Source organism: Phacochoerus africanus, chromosome 7 (genome assembly GCF_016906955.1).
Source record: "Phacochoerus africanus isolate WHEZ1 chromosome 7, ROS_Pafr_v1, whole genome shotgun sequence".
NCBI classification, from domain to species: domain Eukaryota; kingdom Metazoa; phylum Chordata; class Mammalia; order Artiodactyla; family Suidae; genus Phacochoerus; species Phacochoerus africanus.
The window spans coordinates 100,831,010-100,856,671 of NC_062550.1; the positions used below are offsets into that span (position 1 = coordinate 100,831,010).

Sequence of the window (25,662 nt, forward strand, 5' to 3'; positions counted from 1 at the left end):
TCAGAGGAGATGCTTAAAATAGTTTCTATACTGTTAAATTTGTTGAGGTTAGTTTTGTGTCCCAGTATGCAGTCAATCCTAGAGAATGTTCCATGTGCACATGGGTTTTTTGGAAGTAATGTCCTGAAAATATCAAGTCTAATTGTTCTGTTGTGTCATTTAGGATCTCTAATGCCTTATTGATTTTTCTGTCTAGAGGATCTGTCCATTGATGTAAGTGGAGTGTTAAAATCACCTACTATTATTGTTTTCCCATCAATTTCTCCTTTTATGTATGTTAGTATTTGTTTTATGTATTTGGGTGCTCCTATATTAGGGGCATATTTATTAATGCGTATAATATCCTTTTCTTGAATTGATCCTTTTATCATTAAATAGTGTCCTTCTTTGTCTATCTTTATGGCCTTTGTTTAAAGTTTGTCTTATCTGATGTGATTATTGCAACTCCTGCATTCCTGTTTTTTCCATTTGCATGAAATATCTTTTTCCACCCCCTTACTTTGAATTTATATGTCTCCTTTGCCCTAATGTGGGTCCCTTGTAGGCAGCATATTGCAGAGTCTTGTTTTTTTAATCCAGTCTGCCACTCTATGTCTTTATATTGGAACATTCAGTCCATTGACATTTAAGGTAATCATTGAAAATATGTATTCATTGTCACTTTAAACTTTGTTTCCCAGCTAATTCTATATTTCTCCTTATTTTCTTTCTTTTTGTGATTGGATGATTTCCTTTTTTATGCTTGTGTCTTCTTCTTTTGAGTTTTTATGAATGTACTTTTTGGTTTTGATTTGAGGTTGCCTTGTCTTTTAAGTATGTTAACCCCTTCCTATATCTGCTTGCTTTAGACTGGTAGTTGTATAGGCTCAAACACATTCTTTAAAAAAAAAAAAGTCTAGATTGTCTCATTTTCCTTTCTGACATTTTGTGACTTTGATGTCCTTTTTTACGTCTTCATGTCAGTCCTTTTGCTGTTCATTGTCTTATTGTCACCTTTACAAATCTTTTTTTTTTTTTCTTTTACATCTATATACTGGCTTATTTAAGTGATTATTTTCCAGTTGTGATTTCCTCCATTTTATGTCATCTTCTTTCCTGTTTAGAGGAGACCTTTCAGTATTTCTTTTTGAATGGGTTCAGTATTGCTGTATTCTTTTCTTTTTTCACACTTTTTATTGAAGTGTAGATTTACAGTGTTGTGCCAACCTCTGCTATACAGCAGTGACCCAGTCATACCTATATATATGGATTCCTTTTGTTAGATTATCTTCTTTCATGGTCTATCCCAAGAGATTGGATATAATTCCCTATGCTATACAGTAGGACCTCATTACTTAACCTTTTTTTATATATATATAATATATCTTTTTGGAGCTGCACCCACGGCATATGGAGGTTCCCAGGCTAGGGGTCTAATTGGGGCTATAGCTGCCAGCCTATGCCACAGCCACAGCAATGCCCTATCCAAGCTGTGTCTGTGAGCTACACCACAGCTCATGGCAATGCCAGATCCTTAACCCACTGAGCAAGGCCAGAGATCGAACTTACAACCTCATGGTTCCTAGTTGGATTCGTTTCTGCTGGTATTGCTGTATTATTTTAGTTTTTGTTTGTTGGACTAATTCTTTATTTCTCCTTTTTTTTTTAGGGCTGCACCAGGGACATATGGAAGTTCCCAGGCTAGGGGTCAAACCAGAGCTGAAGCTGCTAGCCTATGCCACAGCATCATGGATCCAAGCTGTGCCTGCAACCTACACCACAGCTCATGGCAACACAGGATCCTTAAGCCACTGAGCAAGGCCAGGGTTCAAACCCACAACTCATGAATACTAGTCAGAATTGTAACCTACTGAGCCACAATGGGAACTCCCTTTCCTTTTATTTTAAATGATAATCTTGCTGGGTAGACTATTCTAGGCTGAAAAAATTGCCCTTTTTAGAACTTTGAATGTATCTTGCTACTCTCGTCTGGCCTGTGGTGTTCCTATAGAGAAATTGTGGTGGTTCCCTTATAGTTAACTCTTTTGTTTTTCTCTTGCTGCCTTTAGAATCCTCTCCTTCTCTTTAACTTTTGCCTTTTTCATTATATTATGTGTTGGTATGGGTCTCTTTAGGTTCAACTTGTTTGGGGCCCTCTGTTCTTCCTATATCTTGATATCTGCTTCATTTAGATTTGGAAAAGTTTTCAGCCATAATTTCTTCAAATATATTTTCAGTCCTCTGTTCTGTTTCTTCTCCTTCTGGAATCCCTATTATGCATAGTTTTGCATGCTTTATATTATGCCATAAATGTCTTATATTGCTTGCTTTCTTTCTTTCCTTTTTTTTTTTTTTTTTCTTTTTCGCTTTTTAGGGCAGCACCTGTGACATATGGAAGTTCCCATGATAGGGGTTGAATTGAAGCTATAGCTTCTGGCCTATACCACAGCCACAGCAACACCAGATCCCAGCCAGACCTGTGACCTACACCACAGATCATGGCTACCCTGGATCCCTGACCCACTGAGCAAGGTCAGGGACCAACCCTGCATCCTCACAAATACTAGTTGGATTCGTTTCCACTGTGCCATGATGGGAACTCCACTTTTTTTTTTTTTTCATTTGGCTTTTTGTCTGCTGTCCTGATTGGGTGGTTTCCATTACTCTATTTTCCAAGTCACTTATTTGTTCCTCTGCATTATTCATTGTGCTCTTCACTGCCTTTAACTCAGCTTGCCCCTCCTGAGTGTCTCAGGCTGCTGTATCCCAGGCGGTGGTACTGATGGTCTCTGCGGCTCTTTCTCTGCTCTGCCCTCCTCTGTCCAGCTGCTGTGCTTTTCTCTGAGGCTTTGAGGTTCCCCCTCCAATCCGGCTGATCTCCCTATCAGTTAGGTGGCCTTCCTGGGTGTGGATTCTTTTCCTCTTTCATAGCTCCCTCTCAGGAGTGCTGGTCTAGTTCTGATTCTTTTTTTTTTTTTCTCTCTTCTTTTTCTCTCTTTTTCCCTTTTGTTCTACCCAGTTAAGTGGAGAGTTTCTTGCCCTTCTTGGAGGTTTAAGGTCTTCTGCCAGCATTCAATGTAGATGTTCTTTGCCAGTCATTCTACATGTAAATTTTTTTTTCAGCGTGCTTAGAGGAGAAGGTGAGCACTACATCACAGTCCTCTGCCATCTTGATCTCTGGTCCCTGAATTATTTTTAATTGATGACTTCGATATGTTCTTTATGGAGCCTAAATACTGTTTTTTTCCTTGGATATGTGGTCTGTAAATATTTTCTTCCAGTATTTAGCTTATTTTTTTGTGTGTGTTTAATAGGTTCTTTCACAGAGCAAAATTTTTAAAATTTGTAGTCCATTTTACCAATTTTTGCTTTGATGGATTTTGCTTTTGGTGTCATGTCAAAGAACTCTCAGCTTAACTCTAGATCTTGAAGATTTTCTTTGATAATTTCTTTTTAAAAGTTTAATAGTTTTATGTTTTACATCTTAATCCATGATTCATTTGGAGTTAATGATAATGGAGTTTTGTATAAGGTCCGAGATGTAGGTCTAGATTATGTTTTTGCCTGGGAACGTCCAGTTCTTCCAGAACTATTTGTTGAAATGGATGTCCTTTCTCCACACTGAAGTGTTTTTGCACCTTTGTCAAAAATCAGTTATATGTATTTTTGTGGGTTTCTTCTGCATACTCTCTTCTGTTCCTTGATCTATTTGCCTATTCTTCTGTCAACGTCACACAGTCTTCATGACTGTGACTGTATAAGCCTTGAAATCAGGTAAAATGATCCTACTTCATTCCTCTATTTTGAAATTGTTATTATTTTAGTTTTTTGATATTTTATACAAATTTTAGAATAATTTTATCTGTATCTACAGAAATTTTCCTGGGTTTTTATAGGAATTGCCTTACATTTGTATATCAATGTAGAGGGAATTGATGTATTTACTGTGTTGGATCTTTCAGTCAATAAACATTGTATGTTCATGTATTTAGATCTTATTTATTTAATCACTGTAGTATTCAGTATTAATTTTTGTTCATAGGTACCTTGGGATTTTCAACATAGACAATCAGAAATTTTCTTTCTTCCTTTCCAATCTCTATACCTTATATTTCCTTTTCTTGCCTTACTGCACTGGGTAGATATTCAAATACTGTGTTGAATAAAAGTATGTGACTGGACACTCATGTCTTGTTCCTGATCTTAAGGGAAAAGCATTTAGTCTTTCATTTGCAATTATAATGTCAGCTGTATGTTTTTTGCAGTGATTTTTATCAAGTTAAGAAAGCTTCTTTTATTCTTAGTTTTTTTGGGGGGGCAGTTTTTAATCATGTATAGAACTGAATTTTATCAAATGTCTTTTCTGCATCACATTATATGGTCTTCTGATTTTTTTTAAGGTATATTACATTATTAGTTTTTGAATATTGAACCAGCCTGTATGCCTAGAATAAACCCCATTTGGTTATGGTGTATAATTCTTAAAAACCCTTTAATTTTAACAATATAAGTCTATATATAAATAATGTTTCCAGTTTCATATTGCATCCTTTTTTTTAATATTGAATTCTGAATTCTGTTTTCTAATATTATATTAAGGAAGTTTGTGTCTTTTTGATGAGGGCTATAGATATGTTTTTTTGTTTATTTTAGTCTGGTACTGTCTTTGTTGGTTTAGGTATCAGAGTAATTCTAGCTTCATGCAATGAATTGTGAAGTGTTTTGTCATCTTCTGTTGTCTGGAAGAGATTTGCAGAGTTGTTGTTAGTTGTTTTTTAAATATTTGGTAAGATTTTCCAGTGAAACCCTCTAGGCCGGGAGATTTCTTTTGTGAGAGTTCTAAAATAAGGCATTCAAGTTTCTAAGTAGTTACAGGGCTATTAGATCATCTGTTTTATATTGGCTAGGTTGTGGTAGGTTGTGTCTTTCAAGGAATTGGTCAATTTTTATGCATGCAGAGTTTTACTGTTATTTCCTCATGACCATTTTGCTGTCTGCAGGTTTTGTTACAATCCTGTTTCACCTTTGGTATATAAAGTAATACACAAAAGCATAAACTTGACCTTCTGGAGTTTTACATTAGGGTAACTAAATGTTTCTTTCAAGGCTAATGTTTATCTTGTCATTAAAAGAAAATTACAATGATTTAAAAATCAAAACCACTTCCTTTCTACACAGGTCTAGCCCCATTTTGAATGTTTCCTTGAACAATGTTTTAAATTTAGTTAATTATTTTTACTTTCAGTTAAGTTCAATGACTATTCAGTTTATTTCCTCTATTAGGCACTTATCTATTGCAGCATATGCTGCATAACAAAATACCCCCCCCCTTTTTTTTTAACATAGTGAGCTTGAAACCATGTCTTCCTTAAGTCTTTCCCCTCTGTTGCCTTCCTGGGATTATAGTGACTTAAACAATAATGATTTACTGTTTCTCTTTATTTTCTGTGTTGACTGGGCTCAACTAGGTGCTTCATCTGTTCCAGCTGAATCTGGCAATTCAGCTCGGGCTAGAATATCAATGTCTTTGTTCTTAGGCCTGAGAGGTTTAGCTCAGATGGCTGGTACATTTGTACATTTGTACATTTGTTGGCCCTTTGAGTCTATCTCTCCCTCTTTTTCTTTCCATGTGGGATTTCTAACAGGGCAGGTGGCCTTGTTTATATTGTGTCTGGCTTCCCGTGCATGATAGCAGAAACTGCCAGGTCCCTACAGTCCCAGTCTTCAGTCTTGGAACTTGCATAGTGTCACTTCTGCATTCTATTGGTCAAAGCAAGTTCAAGGTCAGCCCAGGATTAAAAGATGGGGAAATAGACTCCATCTTTTAATGGGAACATTAGCAGGTATATACAGCACTTGAAGGAATTGTTAATGTTTATTCTTGCAATCTGTTACAGGAAATACCTAAGGAAGATCATACGTGACATTCTATGGTGATAACAAGAAAACATGTTAAATGCTTTCAAATTCATTTTTATTTAAGGCATGATAATACAAATATATAAGTAAATGTAATGTAATAGTATATGCAAATTAGTATAGGCTAATAATCGCTCCTAAAGATGTATCTACCTCTTAATTTCTGACATGTGTGAAGGTTACTTTATGTGGAAGTAGAGTTTTTGAAAACATTATTTTCAGATGAAGAGATTATCCTGGAATGTCCAGATGGGATATTGCCATCACATATGTCCTTATATGAAAGAGGCAGAAGGAGATAGACACACATAGAAGAGGAGGAAGCAATGTGAACATGGAGATTGAGATATAAGTGATCTGACTCTGAATGAAAGAAAGCTGGCAGCCCCAGAAGCTAAAAGAGGCAAAGAACAGACTCTTTCCTTGAGTCTTCTGAGGGAATTCAGACCTGATTTTGGTTCACTGGAACTGATTTTATTAAATCCCTGGCTTCCAGAGCTTTGAAAAATTAGATTTCCTTTGTTTCAAGCCAAATGTGAATTTGTTACAGCAGCCCCAGGAAAATGAATGCAGTGCCTAAATCTGAGTGCTCTTAATATATTAATAAGGTTTTAAGTGTGTAAAAGGTTTCTGTGTTTTTAAAAATGCTTCAAATACTCATGAAAAGACTTGGTTAAGTTAGATTCAAAATCTGTCCTTGGTTCATAAAATTCAACAAAAGTACATTTCAGGAGTTCCTGCTGTGGCACAGTGGTTAATGATTTGGCTTATCGCTCTTGCATTGGTGGTTTAACGTGGCCGCGCACAGTGGGTCGAGGATCCTGCATTGCCACAGCTGTGGTGTAGGTCTCAGATGTAGGTTGGATTGGATCCCTGGCCCACGAACTTCCAAATGCTGTGGGTGCAGCCACAAATGGAAAAAATTTAAAAAACCAAAAAGCCAAAAACAAACAAACAAAAATTCCAATTCATGGGAAATACTCGATAATTATAATTAACTTTGAAATGCAAGCTCACAAGAAGGTGCAAAGGAAGTCCTGTGCGCCCTTCCCTAGCCACCCCCATTTTCTAATCTTGTAAAAAAGCACAATATCAAAGATAGTGTATTATTATGGACATAATCCATAGAGCTTTTCCACATTATGCATTTTTCCTGTATGTATGTATAGCTCTTTGCAACCTTTATCTCATGTAACCCTTATTACAGTGAAGATGCTAAATGGTGCCATCTCACAAGATTCCTGTGCTACCCTTCTATAGCTCACTTGCCTGTTCTTCCCGACCCCAACTCCTAGCAACCACCATTCTGTGGTTCATCTCTGTCATTATCTTACTTCACAAACGTAAGTAATATAAATGGAATCATGACATATGTATGCTTTTCGCATTGGCTTTTTTCCCCCACGTTCAGCATCATTTCCTTGAAGTTCATCCAGGTTGTTGCATGCATCAGTAGTTCTTTCCTTTTTATTGCTGATATTGCATGATATGGATGCCCTCTGGTTTCTTTAACCATTTACCCATTGAAGGATGTTTGGGTCATTTTCAGTTTGGGGCTGTTATGAATAAAACTTAAACATCTAAGTACAAGTTTCTGCTTGAAAATAAGCTTTATTTCTCCAGGGTACATGCCTAAGAATGCAAAATGGTGGCCACCATGGTAACTCTTAGTGTTAAAAGGAACTGCTGATTATTTTATAGAGTGGTTATACTATTTTACATTTCTATCTGCAATATATGATTGATCTAGTTTCTTCGTATACTCACCAGCTTTTGGTGTGTGTATGTGTGCATGTATTTTAGCCATTCTGACAGGTGTGTTATAGTCCATGTTTGGGGACAGAACATATATTGCAAAACGTAAGCTGTGACTTTGTATTTCATTTTAAAAAGGGTCCCCTCCTTTAGATTGATTCAGTGATTTTTGTTATCTTCTTGTTTAATACCACTATTTTATGTAAAAAGGGGTATCATTTGCACAACAAATGCTTAGATTGAATTTTTATTGTTGAAAGATTTTTGTAGTATTTGTCAAAATCATTATTTCATTATGTTATCAAATCTTGTCTCTTTACTCCTGCAGTTACAACCACAAACTTCTCAACATGCACCATATTTTTTCTTAAGTACTGCAGTATGGTTCAGCATTTTATTTTTATTCAAACAGTCTTGCTTTTTACCTTATATATTATAATATGAAAAATATATATTTAATTGGAATTCCCAATGAATTTCAGATTCAGTGTTGAGAAGTGGTTCATATTTAAAGAAAACTTATTCAGTGAAATATGAATTTGCACAAGTAGGGAGACAATTTACTGTCATTCTAGTTTTTTATTCTGTAGTGCTAAGATTTGAGGCAATGACTGAGTCACCTCTCTTAGGTCCGCTCTTAACTGTCCGTTCAACGTTTTGGTGGATGTGTTTGCCAAGACAGTAAGTCAAGGAATGAAATTAAACGTGAAAAATTAGAGAAAGCTAAACTATCATTTACTTACCAATGGTATATTGTGTATATAAAAATGCCAAGGGATCTTAAAAACAACAGCGTTATTTACCATTGTTGCAGGATAGACAGCTTGTAAATCAGTTTTTTTTTTTTTTTGAGAAAGAAATTAAAGTAGATACAAATAAATGGAAAGGTATACCAAGTTCATAGGTTAGAAGGCTCCATTTTTTTAAGATGCCCATGCTCCCCACATGGGTCTCTGGAATCAATGTAATCTCATTCAAAAGTCCAGTTGGCCGTCTTTCGGGGGTAGAAATGGATAAGCAGATTTGAAACGTTATGTGGAAAGGCAATGAAACAATATTAAAAAAAGGAAAAACACTAAACACAGTTAGGGTTGAGAACTACACGTTAAACATTTATTATGTTGCTTTAAAAAGATTTGGAATCTAGTTTCGTGTTTAGCTGTTTTTTTCCAAAAAATTACAAATTTCAGCGTTAAAGCAATGCAAAAATAGGAGAGTGAGAAAAAATGTAAATATAAATCCAAATTTAAATAATGTTACATTTCCAATATTTTTGTTCGGTAAGCCCTTACACAGTGTAGACTAAATAAATGGAGAGATATCAATTGTTTTACATTTATAATAGATGCATTTATAATAGGTGTATAATAAAGTTTTTGGTAAACTGCAGAAACTGATGCTGCCCAAGAGGGGGAAAGAAACAAAAAACAAAAACCAAGAACACTGGCAGGGTCACAGGGGCTAAAAGAAACAGTGGGGTGCTTGGCAATAAGATGGAGAAGGGCAAGAATGAAAACAGTTGTGAAAACTAGGAACCGGGATCCATGACTACAGTAGTAGCGACAGCCTGGGCATGTTGCCTTTGGAGTTGAATGAGATGCCAGCTTTGTGATCTCTTTGTACCTCTCCTCAAGATTCAAAATCCAGGGAGGGGAAATCTCACTGGACAAATGCCGAAGATTATTTTCAAATATGGTGGCGATGTTCCTCTCTTCCCTGTCCTCGTACCTTTAGCAAATTGACTTTGTTGCGTCCTTCGATCAAAAAAGAGGCGTTGATCCCCTGTTGAGTTGCCTAGTCTTACCTGTGTGACTTGCTTTGGTCTGTGAGACATGAGCACATGTGCCACAAACAGGTTTTACTGGCACTTCCGTGCTGTGCTCACCACTTTTGGTTACAGTTGGATCTGAGCTCATGATGTGAACAAGTTGGAACGAGCATTTTGGAGAGACTAGGTATAGAAGGCCCAAAGCGCTCTGGATGATAGCCTGCCTCCTGCCAGAATGTGAGCGAGACCCTCTTAGACCCTCCTTCCAGACTTGAGCTGACAGGCGATTGCAGTGCAGAAGTGATGCCAAGTCAAGACCAGCGAAACAACTGATTATCCAAGCCTGGCTCAAACTGCTAACCCACAAAATCATGAGCAAATGCAGTGTATGTTTGTTAAGCTGTGGTATTTAAGGTAATTTATTATATAGTGATAGGAACCTGGTATAAAAAAAAGTGATGTTAAAATGACAGAAACAGGAGTTCCCATCGTGGCGCAGTGGTTAATGAATCCGACTAGGAACCATGAGGTTGCGGGTTCGATCCCTGCCCTTGCTCAGTGGGTTAACGATCCGGCGTTGCCGTGAGCTGTGGTGTAGGTTGCAGACGTGGCTCGGATCCCGCGTTGCTGAGGCTCTGGCGTAGGCCGGTGGCTACAGCTCCAATTAGATCCCTAGCCTGGGAACCTCCATATGCCGCAGGAGTGGCCCAAAGAAATAGCAAAAAGACCAAAAAAAAAAAAAATGACAGAAACATGTAGCACTGGCTCTGGACTCAAATTATCCTTAATAGAATAAAGTCATAATGTAATACAACCATAAGAGGAACAATAATCATAGTAATAAAGGAAAACATATACCGAGTACTCGTGATGTGCTGGCATTTACCCAAGCACTTTATTATTAGATAACTAAGTACTTTATCCAAGGTCATAAAACCATAAGAGACAGAGTTAAGACTTGAACCCAGTCTGTTGCTAGAATATACATAAAAATGATTGGCATCCACACAAGTCTTTTCACAGCAAGAAGTATTCATTCCTACAAGATCCCGTTAAAAGCAAGTGAGAAGGATTATATACATGAAAACATGAAGAGGTTGGGGTCATTATCCTTTTTTGGACTGATTTTCCCCTCAGTATCCTAAATTGCTTTCTGCTACAAATCATGAGGGTGTTCTCATATCTTTCTTTCTTTCTCCCATTTCAGTTCCTGATTTCATTGGGTTATTTTTGGATATTTTTTTCTCAACATAATTCTTATAGATTTTGCACCTTATTTCCTTATTGAAATTAATGTTCACATCTGTCGTTTAAGATGGGTCTCCATCTTGGCCGGCTCCACTTCATAGTCATGTAGTCTGTCTCTCCCTTCCCAGTAAGGCTCATCAAATCTCTTATGGGTGAGAGTATTCACCTGTGGCATTTAAAATGAGAATACAAAGTACCTGAGTATGAAAGTTGGAGATCAAGTATTTTCTTTAGTTTTTTTAAATTGAATTATAGTTTGTGTACAATGTTTGAGGTGCACAGCAAAGCAATTCTGTTTCATACGTGTGTGTGTGTGTGTGTTCACTTAAAGATTATTTTCCATTATAGGTAGTTACAAGATAGTCAATAGACTTCCCTGTTCTACATAGTAGGTCCTTGTTGTTGGTCTGTTTTTTGTATTTTTTTACCTTTTTGTCTTTTTAGGGCCACACCCGCAGCATATGGAGGTTTCCAGGCTAGAGGTCTAATTGGAGCTACAGCTGCCCACCTACGCCAGAGCCACAGCAGTGCCAGATCTGAGCCACGTCTGCGACCTACACCACAGCTCATGGCAATGCTGGATCCTTAACCCACTGAGCGAGGCCAGGGATCAAGCCCACAACCTCAGGGTTCCAAGTCGGATTCGTTTCCACTGCACCTCAATGGGAACTCCTGTTTGTCTGTGTTATATACAGTAGTGTGTACCTGTTTCTTCCAAATTCCTAATTTATCCATCCTCCCCTTTTCCCTTTGGTAACCACAAGGTTGTTTTCTTGTGGCTCTTTCTGTTGTCTAATTAAGTTCACTTGTATCATATTTTAGATTCTGCATGTAACTGATATCATGATTTTTGTCCTTTTCTTAACTTCATTTAGCATAATGGCATATATACTACATCTTTATTCATTTATCTATTGATGGATGCTTGGGTCGCTTCCATGTCTTGGCTATTGTAAAAAGTGCTGCAATGAACACTGGGGTGCATGTATCTCTTTGATTTAGAGTTTTCATCTTTTCCAGATATATACCCAAGAGTGGGATTGCTGGAATATATGGTAGTTCTATTTTTGGTTTTTTAAGGACCCTCCATACTGTTTTCCCTGGTGGCTGTATCAGTGTACATTCCAACAGTGCAGGAGAGTTTCATTTTCTCAACACCCTCTCAAACATTTATTGTTTGTAGACTTTTTTGATGCTGGCCATTCTGACCACTGTGAGGTGATTCCTTATTGTATTTCCATTTTGCATTTCTGTAATAATTAGCAATTTTCAGCATCTTTTCATGTGCCTATTGGCCATCTGTATGTTTTCTTTGGAGAAATGTCTGTTTATGACTTTTGCCCATTTTTTGATTGGGTTGCTTGTCTTTTTGTTTTATTGAGTTGTATAAGCTTTTGGTATATTTTGGAAATTAAGCCCTTGTTGGTTGCATCTTTTTAAAATATTTTCTCCCATTGCATGAGTTGTTTTTCCATTTTGTTAATGGTTTGCCAATCACTTTTAAAAATAGATGTTCTCATTGGTTTGTAGACATGCCTTGTACATGTACATGGTCTGTATCTAAACAAAAAGAACATTTGAGAGATAATTGAACTGAAAAAGAAATAAAGAAAAAAACTGCCAAGGTGTAGGCATTGTTTTCCTTGCGTTAAGAGAAACAAATAGGAATTTTTGCCACTTCCTGCATTTGTTTATGTAGTTCTTATGTTTGGTGGACTTACTTCATTTCTGGCCAATTCTAAGGTCATTTTTATCCAATGTTCCTGATCTTTCCTGTAGTAATGATATTGAGTCATTTCGATTGGCAGTGCAGTGTCGTTATTTGCCATGTGCCTTTCTCCCCTATTAGATAAACTTTTCAGAAGCAGATGTCATATGTTTCATTAATGTTGTAGCAGATGGGGATTAGGGCGGACCACCCTAAGATGTGCAGATTATGTTGAAATGAAAACAGTGACAGCTCAGAAGCCTCAGGAGGAACTTTTGAACTGTCCCCTTACTACCTAAGAGAATTTAAGATAGGAAGCCTGTCCCAGAAAGGAGCTATCACTATAGATAACTATTTATATCTTTTTGTGAAATACCTCACTTCCCCTTGAAGCCTCAGATCCTTACCTCCTTCTTCTTAGTCCAGAATAATATACATATATTATTATATGCTATATATTATATATATATATCACCTTGCTTTGCTGTCTTTGTAATTCTTCATACTTAATCTAGAGTCCCCATACTCAAGTAATAAATTTGACTTACTTTCTCCTGTTAATCTGCCTTATGTTGTTTTAATTGCCAACCAAGATAATTAAGAGGGAAAAAAGGAAATTTCCCCTCCCCCAGTATATCCCTTAATGTCTCATCAGAGTTGATATCAAATGAACAAATGGATAAATGTGTGAACAGAGGAAATTCTGTATGAGACAACTTTACAGAGATGGTATGCAAGCATGTATTCAATTCTATAAGCAATAAAATAAGAGCTGTACTTTAGTCAGGGAAAAAAAGCATTGAGGAAAAAGGGTCTCTCATTTTAATTGCAAATGAAGAGTCTACATTATGCATTGGAGTATATCTTAGATCAAGTCGGGTTTTACAAGAAGGAAGAGGTTAGTTAAAAGAAAATATGAGTAAAGCTCTTGCCTCCTTTACGTTTTTATACCTCTGGAAATATTAAGCCCTGAAAGGTCAAGGACAATCATACGTTTTATACTCTGTAGAAAGAGTTTGCATCATAAAAATTAATAAGAAAGAGTCTTTTATATTTAAAAATTTTTCCTCATTAACTATTATTATTTTTCAACTTAAAATTTTACAGGTACCTACAGAATATTGGACATATAGATCCAGGATCTATAAGACTTTATCACCTTGAATCAAGGATTTATTTGATATCCTTCTCCATCTTTTATTCATATCAACTAACATATTTTTTTAAAAGAATTAACAAATTTGCCAAAAAGGAATTTTTTTAAAAAAAAATATTACTACCTACATTTTCCAATGCCTAAGAATAGCAAGGTGGTAAAAAGAGAATTAGATGATGAGGTTATTGAGTCTGTCAAAGACCTTCTTTCCAATGAAGACTCAGCTGATGATGCTTTTAAGAAGAGTGAACTAATTGTTGATGTCCAAGAAGAGAAAGATACAGATGTTGAAGAAGAATCTGAAGTTGAAGATGAAAGACCAGCTTGGAATAGTAAGCTACAATACATCCTGGCCCAGGTTGGATTTTCTGTAGGATTGGGGAATGTTTGGCGATTCCCATACCTCTGTCAGAAGAATGGTGGTGGTAAGTTTTTGTTTTCTGGAGTTATTTTTGAGTGAGACGTTGCTGAGTAAATTGCGCTAGATTATATCAAATAGCCCCTGTTGTTGCTATAGTCTCACTATTTAAAAGACTATGAATTCCACTGTGAAACCAGGGAGACACCTTTGTTGGAACTGAGTTCAGCTCTGTTTTCAAATTAGGTTTCCGTAGGAGCAGATGGCTTGCTATGAACACTCAAGGACTGCTGTAGGTAATGAATTCCCAGACTCTTTCTGTGGAAACTACTAAACATCTCTAAATTGCTGACTTCTGTAACCAGTGTTCCCTCCCTTGTGCCTGTCGGTTACTCACCTTGGAGAAAATCCTCAAGTTTCTCTAAGACGGTGTTGTTGAGTAAGACAGAATTTTTCTCTCCATAGCTTATTAACCCCAGATTTTAGGTTGTTTTACTCTTCAAAAAAAGCAAAAATTGCATATAATATAGAATGATTATAGTCTTCAAATGCTGACCAGAACTCTGTAGGTGCTAATAAAAGGTATGTAACCAGATAATTAGTATAATGCCAGAGAGCCTTCATTCTTAGAAATTAGCACCCTTAAGATGCTATCAAGAAATTAGCATTCTTAATTCTAAGCAAAATTATCTCCATCAGTGTGATATTTAGCTTTTTATATTTGTGCATGTAATTACCAAGGGTTATTTAAGAAAAAATTGTCTTAAAAACCAAGATAATACAAACATATATACAAAGGAATTGATTGTTTATGTAGGATATAAGCTCAGTAGTATACCAACGTCAAATTGAATATTAATTAACATTTAGATTATTAAGTTCAAATAATTTTAATATTACACTTTAACATCTTTAGCATTATTATCTCATATATATATATATGTATTATTATCTCATCTCAAACTGTTAAAATAAGTGTGGTTAAAAACTAAATATTCTGTAAGCAGCATTTCAGATAAAAAGGATAGAATGAATCCTTAGGTATTTGATTCCCGGTTGTGATAGTTTTGTTGACAAGTACATGGCTTTAGTTTATTTTTGATGTCTTTATAACCCATAAATCAAATGAAATAATGTGACCATTCACATGTGAAATGGTTTCTTCTCAATCATTATGAGATGAAAAGCAAAGTAAGGTGTCATGGTGTCCAAATATGTTTAAGATCTTGCTTAGTTAATTCAACCAGGGACAAAACACGAGGCTTGGGGAAGAGTAGCCTGTTTGAGAAATCTGCCTGGGAGGTCAGAATCAGCAAATGAAGTTAGTGTTGTACTGCACATCCCTCCACTGAAACTGTAAGCTCCTTACCTAGTTTTCAATATCATGGATGAATTATTTATCACATCAGCTACAAGCAGCTATGTACTGCCTTTTGTTGCTCACATTTGCAAGCCAGGAAGAAGATGAATTCTTATTTTCACACCTTTCATCTTATGAACCCTACTGGCCATCCTATTAAGAAAGAAAGCTGGAGTTCCCATCATGGCTCAGCAGTTAGTGAACCCAACTAGCATCCACAAGGATGTGGGTTCAATCCCTAGCCTCGCTCAGTGGATTAAGGATGTGGCATTGCGGTGGACTGTGGTGTAGGTCGCAGATGCAGCTCTAATCCCACGTTGCTGTGGCTGTGGTCTAGGCTGGCAGCTACAGCTCTGATTGGACACATAGCTTGGGAACCTCCATGTGCCGTGAGTGCGGCCCTAAAAAGACAAAAAGACCAAAAAAAAAAAAAAAAAAGGCAAGCAAGCAAGCTGTCTTGGCTGAAAAGTCAGGTTGCTTCCCCTGTAATAAAATATTTGTCTTGGTGGAGAGCTCCAAAGGATTTCATATTAGTAATCAGCTTTTAGCAAAAATGACTTCTCCTTACTTTCACATATAAAGAGAGTCAAAATACCCTTCCTAGTATTGTTTCTTCTCTTCTGATTGTAAATACTAGAGAGTGATATTATAAACACAATGGACTTTATCATTTCAAGATGGCTGTTGGAATACAAAAGCTGTTCTCAGCATGCAGTATTTAGCATTGAGCCATCCCAGTGTTTGACTATTTATGAATAATAGAATAAAAAGTAACAGATGAATGTAAGTTGATTTGTCTGAAGGTACTACTTAAAGCACAATGGTTAAGCTTAATACATGTTACAGTATAGAAGCTACTGGCTCAGGTGCTTACGTAAGTTTGACTGTGAAGCCTGGCTCTTTCCCAGGCCGTCGAGGTGAATGTCAAGGTGACTTTTCACAAGTTAACTTATTTCTTCTGGCTGAAATTCCCACGCCTATAAAATGAGATAGTAATGGGACTTAACCCACTGTATACTTATAAGGAATAAATAACTACATGTACATGGATAGAAATATGCTGCAAATAGTAAATGCTCAGTTATATTTTGGCCATCAGTATTTTTATTAGGGGGGCTAATGTTAAGAATAACTTGAGTTAGAAGAAAAAGCTAAATATCTAATAAACATTCCCAATGGGTCCTATCTTCATTCATTCTTTCACTCTCTCTTTTTTTCTAGTCATTCATATACACACAAACCTATTCACACTCTAGGATTTGATGCAGGTGTTAAAATGCACTTTTCAGACCTTCAGGAAACATTTTCTGGTCATTAGTGCCTGAATGTTATTGATCATTTTCGAATCCGAATTTTGTTAATTCTGTTTTATAATCACATGCTTTACATTATATACCCATTTATAGAATCAACTCATGTCTCAAAAAACTGGAAATCAGCTGTTAGAAGGCAGAGGTTTTCTACCAGCCACCATATTAAGAGAAATTCATGTATATAGTAATTATTTCAGAGATACCTAGATACTGAGATAAATAATTTGAAAAAATCATTAATATTTACTCCTTCAGAAGAAGTACCATAACAATTTGAATAGCTTCCAATATCTATTCAATACCATTAAACCCTTTTTGAAATGAGAAAATATAATAAATGGTTTTCTTCTTAAAAGTTGAAGGACCCGCTCGACAGTATCTGGTTGGACAAAACTTCAAATATGAAATTGACTGTAGCAGGTCCATTTTAGAGGTTATTTCATGAATGATTGGCATATGTATTCAATTGTAGAAATGAGCGCAGTTTTCATATTTAACTATCAATAGAGTTCGCTATTAATATTGTCAAATTATTCAGTATATTTTTAAACCACTTGTCATGTATCTTGACTTGAAATTATATACATATTAACTATGGAAACTTTAAGATAATAGCCCATATATTTTATCATGGCTATTAAATATCTCAGTTTTTGAGTCAGTCCTCCCTATTCCTTCACAGAATTTTGGAAAACAAATATTGCTTATTTCCCGAATTGCCTCCTGAAGTGAACTTTTTATATAATGTGTGTATGGGGGAAAAATGACATCTGTCTATGGTGAACGTTCTTCTCTTTTTTTCTCTTTTAGTCTAAAACAGCCATTTCTTACCCCTTGTTGTTATTGAGGGCGAAAGTCAGTTTTAGTATCCTGTCGTCTCCTTCGTTTTGATTCATCAGATTTGAAATGAATGAGTTAGATGAGTTTGAATGAAAGTTAAAAAATGACTCTATTGGCATTGTGTGAATAAGATTTCTGGGAGTTTGTGAGGCCTGTTTGAGAAAAGAAGTAATTTTATGGAATCAATTCGTTTCACAAAAAATTAAGTTGTTTTACCCTTTTTCCATAAAATGAAACTAGAAACATTGACTGATGTCTTTGCTTTTTCCAGAGTTCTTTTCATCAGAAATGCTTTGCAGCCCTCAAGTTCAGGTTTTGAATGCTAGAAGGCTTAAAGTGATGAAACTGCATATTCTTGAAAGTCCTTTGCAATTATACCACATGGAAGTTCAAATACCGTCTTTCATGAGATAATCAGAATTAGTGTATTCTCTGCTGTGACTGTACAAGATATAATCTACTTTATTTCATTTTTTTTTTGTCTCTCTAGGTGCCTATCTTTTGCCATATTTAATACTGCTTCTGGTAATAGGTATTCCCCTTTTTTTCCTGGAGCTTTCTGTGGGTCAAAGAATTCGGCGAGGAAGCATTGGTGTGTGGAATTACATAAGCCCTAAACTGGGAGGGATTGGATTTGCAAGTTGTGTAGTAAGTTTCCTGGTATGGTATATACCATATAATTTTTTCGGGGTTCGTAATTGTATAGTTTGCATTTAAATGAAACCTTTGAGTGTGTATTTCTCCTCAACTCTTTAATCATGTTTTAAAAGAAGACAGCACTGGAGCTTGCAGGAATACACAAGAAAAGCTGTAAATATTAATGTAGTTCAATCTTGTTAATGCATGTTCTTGAGACCAATGAGTCATCATTTGAGAAAATATGTGTTTCAAATAAAAATAAAATGAAGATGATATAAAAAAGTGTTAAACGGGGTTTTATGCGTTTAATCTCGTTGTTTCAAAGGAAGGGGCATGAGACGTTTAATGTGCTCTCATTATTCTGTTTTGCAGGTATGCTTTTTTGTGGCTCTCTACTACAATGTCATAATTGGCTGGAGTTTATTTTATTTTTCTCAGTCTTTTCAGCAACCTCTACCTTGGGATCAGTGTCCTTTGGTGAAAAATGCTTCACATACTTGTAAGACATATGTAATGTATTGTTTTTGTATTTAAAGATGATAAAGTTGGTCAAGGCATGAACTTTCAGGATTTTTTTTTTTTTATGGCGTGGAAAAATCCTTCAAAATTATTATCATAACAAACGTCCCTTGGCATGCTCAGAAAAATGATGCTTGGCGTCATTTATCTACCTCTTTCCAACTTATTTTATGTTTCCCCGTAACATTAGGGTAAAAAATTATAAGCCTTCAGTTGTTAACTTTGACAATATTTTACTTTGCACAACTTTCTTGATGACTTAAATTTTCATTAAAATAAAAAGAGTAGGAGTTCCTGCCGTGGTGCAGTAGAAAGGAATCTGACTAGTATCCATGAGGATGCAGGTTTGATCCCTGGCCTCGTTCAGTGGGTCAGGGATCCGCTGTTGCCATGAACTGTGGTGTAGGTCACAAATGCAGCTCGGATCCCTCATTGCTGTGGTGGAGGCTGGCAGCTGCAGCTCCGATTTGACCCCTAGCCTGGGGACCTCCATATGCCATGGGTGCAGCCCTAAAAGGAAAAATAAAACAGCAAAAAATAAGAGGGCAAATGGACAAATTTGGATTGAAGGAGTTGTTTTTTATGTCTTGGATTCTATTGTTCTATAGTTTTCCTATCATTTATTTTTACATCCTAGAATATAAGAATAATTCCCCAGTGATGTCTAGTAAATATAGACTGCAACTCATAAATGTTGTCTAAAATGTTCTAGTAGCCATATTTACAAAAAGTAAAAAAGAATGGGTGAAAGAGTATATTTAATCCAATATATCTAATATGTTAACATTCTAACATGTAATTAATATAAAAATTAATAATGTAGCAGTTTGCATTATTTTTCTAAGTCTCCAAAAGTCCTTTTGTATTTTATATTTAGAGCACAAGTCACTCTAGGCCAGCTCATTTCAAAGTCACAGGTGGCTAACAGCTAGCATTTTTGGCAACGCTACCCCTGAGAAGTCAATCAGATAATTCTCAGGGCAAAGGGGCTATGAACCTGATATGTTTTAATCACTTTGATAAAAAGTTCCCATATTCCTATTTTAGAAATATGTAATACGAAGTATCAAAGAGGATTTGTGTCTGTTGAGGTTTTTCACATTTTTGCACAGTTGCAGTTTGATTGTGGATTTAAATGTTTCTATAGAATAGTAGTACTTGCTGATTTATAGGTTTACAGGGGGGGAAAAAGCCCTCATTACTCTTTATAGTCTGAAATGATTGTGTTGCCTTTTTTTCCGACAGTTGTAGAGCCAGAATGTGAAAAAAGTTCTGCCACTACCTACTACTGGTATAGAGAAGCCCTGAATATTTCCAGTTCCATTTCCGAAAGTGGGGGCTTAAACTGGAAGATGACCATCTGCTTGCTGGCCGCCTGGGTCGTGGTGTGCTTGGCTATGATCAAAGGCATTCAGTCATCTGGAAAAGTTAGTATGTTAGAGCCCCTTCTGATTCTGCTCATCACCATTCCTGAGACCTGCACCTCCCCGCAACCCCGACTCTCAGCTGGGTATCTGTGTGGGCCAACTGCAAACAGCACTTCATTCTAGGCAATTAATTAAAGCTTGGTAAAAAGTGGCGCTTTAAAAAATGTGTTTAAATCAAGGCAAGGACATAAGTAGAGATGGAAGTGTTTTATAATGAAGTCTAAGGTCAACTATAACATTTATGATCTTTCCCTATTTTATCAAGATGTTTTTTGAACCTTTTATCAGTACCTAAAAGTTCTTTATTTTTGCTGTTATTCACCTGACCCTAATGTTTTAGTTAACTGATCAGTTCCAATCATAGAAACTGGGAAAAGTGGTAGAACAGATTTGTTTATGATAGCTGTATTATGTCATTCATTTCTCCCTACTCTTGGTGCTCTGGGGAATAGTTGCCAAAAAGATTTTAAAATAGTCTAGTGTGGCGAATTCTTAAAGATCTAAACATTGGGTAGTTGTGATCATCTCAAAAAGGAACTCAGAGTAACATGGACTAAAGGGCCTGCCTGCCAGGGCAAACGGAAAACTTTATAAAGCTGTGACTGAAAAAGATATGAAGTAAATTCTAGATACCCCACGAAGTCAATCAGGTAACTTTTTAAAAGGATGCATTGGGCATTAGCAAAGTTATCGTTATTTACTGTTTTGCTTTCATATTGCAATTTTTCAGTATCACTGTCATTGCCTGACACAATGTCTGAACCACAGTGAGGATTTTGGTTCTTCTCTCTGCCCTTTAATGATCCCTCTCTACTATTTCTTGTTCCTAAAGCATAGATGGGAGCATATATCTTTCCAGCCAAACATATTACCACTCACCACAATCTACTAGAGAGAATGGGAATAGCAGTAATAGCAGCAGTAGTGGTGATAATAAATGATGGTGATGAAAATGATTCTGACAGCGATCAGAGCAAGAGCAGCAGCAGAAGCCAACCATTATCTGCTATGTGTTTACTTGGCTCTAGGCACTGTGATAGTGCTCTATGTACTATTTCATTGTTTTGGAAAAAAAACAAAACAAAACCCTGCTAAGTGATTGCCACTCTCAGGTTTGTTTTATGGATTAAAAAAAGGTTGAGAAAGCAGATCAGTTGCCTGAAGAATCATGGCTAGTAAGTACTAGTACCTGGAGTCAAACCCAGCTCTGTCTAATTCTAAAGCCTGTGTTCTTTAATTGTAACACTATAATTTCTCTGTGATATTTTTTCCCCACCAAATAGTGAACAATTTTTAGGAAAGAAGTCTTTCTAATTCCTCTTTGCTTCCTATTAGTTCATATTTATTACGAGTGTTTTGACGATCTTTTTTAACTTGTAAGTCAGAGCTAATTTTACACTTACCTTCTTGATGGAGCTTCCATGCCATTTTTCCTTTGCAGAAATGAATATGGTAGATAACAATCTGAACATTTTTAGTCTTTTGTGAATGGCAGGGTATTCTCTGATTAAATAAGTTCAATTAATTGGTTTAATTGGGTGTGTCTTCTACATTGTCAGAGCCTATTATAGTCAGGTTATAAATAAAGGAATATATTTTTAGCCAAATCTACCCACATTTATATGCTTCCTAAGTTAACATCATGTGATAGAATGAGAACCAACCGTGGTCATCCAAAAAAGTCCAAAAATCCCTATGCTCAAGCCTTACCACCATATTATAGTTCTTCTTTGAGTATGCATCTTATCATTTAAAGAAATACTCATCCTCTTCTTATCACAGTATTTGGGATGCTTTTCACATATAGAATAATATAACTTCAGGAAATATCATTTACATACTGCATATAATTTATTATTTCTATGGAAAGACTTCAGGGCAGACTTTACAGAATTTAGCAGGCACAGGATGGGAGAGAGCCAAACAAAATTATGGAAGTCTAAATTGTCACAATTCCTCATTCTGAAACAATGAGCTAAATATAATAAGAAATTTATTAGGTATAAATGTAAAGCTCTGCTTGCCTATCAAACAAAAAAGTCTTTAAACAATCACGTAAGTGCAGTATAGAGAATTATGGTTTAGGGTAATAAGGCTTAGGGGTAGTATGAGAAAAAAAACCCCGGGGATTTAGCAGCTGAAAGAAATGTTAGCTTATGATACGCTTGGCCAACACACACACACACACACACCCCTCCCTCTAATTTGAAACTGCACGTATTAAAAGAGAAGTATGACAGTGTCATCTCCTAGGGGTCAGGTGGGCACGTATCAGTTGAAGCACACCGGTAATACTGGATTTTACTGAAATCTTTACTTTTACCCCTTTGTTATGGAGAAGAGCGATCTCAGCCTTCTGATCACAGTCTTCTAAGAGTTGAATCCAAAGAGGAATAAGCCTTATTCTGTGTGGTCCCAGAAGACAGACCATGATCAAATACTGCGGATTATAGAGGGTGGTGGGGTAGTGGTAAATTGTCGTGGAGAAGATCTTTCAGGAAACAAGCCTGGTAACAGTGAAATGAGTTGTTTCAGAGGTAGAGAGCTCAGCACTTTGGGAAGTGGTCCAACAGAGGTTGCGTGTCCCATTGTTAGAGTCTCTATACAGGGGATGCCTGCCTCAAGAGATAGAACGGAGAATGCTGTGCGCATTCTTCTAACGCTAAGGTAGTGTTTCCTACTGGTACTACTTGCTCATTACTGCTGCTAGTGTGCGGACTAAATACCCTGCATACATTAGCTTGTTTAATCATTTAACCAGCAAGATGATTTCCATCTTTTGATCCCCATTTTACTGCAAAATTAAGCTTAGGAAGAGTAAATATTTGGCCAGAATTAGCAATTGATAATTGGCGGAGCTAGAACTATGTTCGGAAATCCTCAGAAAGCTGACTTTTTCTGAAGACATGTTTAAAATAAACATTTTAATATGTAAGAGAGAAAGACAACTAAATGATTTCACATTTTCTGTTTTTCAGTAGTTGAGTAGAATGATTTTTTTCATATAGCATTTTGACTGATAAACTTACCTCTCTTAGTGAATGTGCTTGCTGTAAAAGGCATTTCAGTTTTTAAAACCCAGGAGGTCTTAAAATCAACCAAAAAAACATATTTCCTTGTTTCACTTCTGAGTTCTTAGGAATGATACCTCTTGAACAGTGTATGAGTCATTCATCTATGTATTGCACATGTATTTATTGAGCACCTACTATGTGCTGGGCACTGCTCTAGCTCTGGAATGGATAGCAGTGAACAAGGCAGACAAAATACCTGTCCTCATGGCATGTCCATTCTAGTGGCAGAGGCAGACAATAAGCAAGTCATAAAATACTATCAGGTAGCGCTGCTGAGTGCAAACTCATTCTGCTCACTGCACGGCGGGCCAGGCAATCAGGAGATGAGTTGCTGGGGCAAGGAATAACAGCCTCATTTGGAAAGCCAGCAGAGCAAGAAGACGGCTCTAGAGAACCAGCTTCTCCAAGTCAGAATTCAGGCTTCTGTGGCATTAGAAGAGGAGGGAGGGTGGTTGCCTGTGGCAGACTTAACTGGCACACAATCCTTCGTGCTTGCAGTTGACAGTGTAGGTCAGTTCATGCTGTTGCCATAAACCTCCAACAAGACAAAGATGACTCTCTATTGTGCAACTTTTAATCTCTGTATGAAAGGGAGAGTGTTAGGCTCTTAACCATCAGGGATATAAGAGTAAACTCTCCTGTATGTTTTCAGCTATAGGCAACATTCTTAACATGAAGCAAAAACGACAATTCAAAGCTTAAAGTAAAAGAAGCAGATCTAACACGGAGTCTGATTTGTTCTCCCCTATTGCAGTACTGATGCAAACTTAAAGTTTGGTGAGGAGCAAGTGTTTAGGGGATAGCATTTTACATATAGTCAATTAGGTGAAATTTAAAGTATTTTTATAATACTATGCAGCTGAGACCCACATGAGACTCGTATGACTAAATGAAAAGAATTTGTGTTTAAAAGCATATCATGGCTACCTCTCTAAAGTCCTGACTAAAGATACATCTTTAACTTCAGAATTTAATAATCAAACATTTCATCCTTTTACTTGCCCAAAGAAGAAGAAAATTCAAGTGTGACCTACCTAGTACTACTTGAGTGTTTAACATCTTGAATTGTTAATTTTTCCATGTTTCATAGAACATGAAATTTTCCTCTTCCTTTTTAGGAATCTATGCTAGCATCTTATCACTAAAGCCAGATGAATGTCTTTAGGACATCAAATATTTGTTGAATTAATAAATGAAATTTTAAATATGATTACATAATTAGTAAAAATATAGAATAAAGATGACTTTTTTTTTTAGGGAATGTGTACAGAAAGGAAAACTTGCTATGAATTTTGTCTTAATGTACAATATATTTGAGTATCTCAGGGTGTGCAAAAGTTAATAGGCCAACATCTTCATCCTCAAACAACCCATAATTTAATGGATGAGACAAATAATTACAGTGGAATAAATGCAAGAAGAGGTGCAAATAAAAAGTTCGTGATAGCATAGAGGCAGCCACTGAAATTAACCTGGATTTACCTCTTCACAAAAGGGGTAACTTTGAGGCTAGAGTTTGATGGTTGAAGAAGAATTCACCAGAGAGTTCAGAGAGGATATGGGAAGCATGAGAAACAGCATGTGCAAAGCCCAAACATTTCTCTGTGACTTTTACATACAATTTGTGCAGCTTGTGAGAGATGAAGCTCAAAATGTAAGGTAACTGCAGATACTAAAGTCTCTATGGACACTGGTAAAATGATTAGCTGTTACCCAACAGTGTGAAATATTTGAGGATTTTTAGCCACTCATTAACACCATCAGATCTTGAGAGATCATTTTGAAAGTAGTGTGGTGATGAATTTCAAGGATGGAGAGGAGAGCTGGTAGGGAAAAATCTAGAGGCAAAATGAGCATGAAGCGAATAGTGAGAAGTGACACATCATTGATGGAAACAGAGGGGCAGTGTGAAACTTGGACTCTTTGCACTTGCTGATCAGTTGGTTATGGGACTGGGGAAGAGAACCAGATTAGAGTGTGTCAGAGTTGTCAGCCTGGGCAAATACAAATACAGGAAGAATCGCTGCTTCCCTTAGCTTCTAATTTCAAATTATATTAAAAATATGGTGAGGTAATAGCATATTATTGGAAAAAATCATCATCAGTCTATCCAGATTATTTTAGCATGCAGCCTGCATGTTCACTTTTAAAATAAATGGGTGCACGGAAGTCACTTAAGTCACTTCTAAGGCAGTAAATTTGCGTTCTGTTAAAAAAAAGTGTAAGTTACCACACACGACTGAATCCGTGATTCTGGCTGGCTTTGAGATCTGTAACGGAGAATCAGAAAAGGGATAACTAATTCAAATGAGATCAAATTTACTTGAATAAATATATATCAGGCCAACAAATTTAAAGAATATTAAAAGTAGGCAGGAAGAATGAAAGAAAAGTGCTCCATCTGAAAGCATTCTAATAAAAAATCAAATGCAGAAGGATAGATGCAATTTAAAAATTATGCCATTTTTAAATGATTGAGAAATTATATTTCTTTACAACCCAATTAAAATAATTATGTTTAACAAAATGTTGGTTCCTACTTAACTGAGGTTTTATTTGTAATATTTTTTTCTTGGACTGTTTAGATACAATTTTTATA

The 25,662-nt window shown here is 36.3% G+C and overlaps 1 protein-coding gene across 2 annotated transcripts in view; it reads left to right on the forward strand.

Moving 5' to 3' along the window:
• The window catches only part of SLC6A15 (solute carrier family 6 member 15), a 57,266-nt gene that overhangs the window by 9,683 nt on the left and 21,921 nt on the right, over positions 1-25,662 (forward strand). Inside the window, exons 2-5 of one of the 2 annotated variants that reach the window (XM_047788339.1) lie at positions 13,485-13,958; positions 17,895-18,052; positions 18,416-18,542; positions 19,808-19,989. In XM_047788339.1, coding sequence (XP_047644295.1) covers positions 13,670-13,958; positions 17,895-18,052; positions 18,416-18,542; positions 19,808-19,989 — 756 coding nt within the window. In that variant the 5' untranslated portion in view covers positions 13,485-13,669. Of the gene's footprint in view, positions 1-13,484; positions 13,959-17,894; positions 18,053-18,415; positions 18,543-19,807; positions 19,990-25,662 lie in introns of those variants that run through there. The other variant, XM_047788340.1, reaches the window with a different exon arrangement.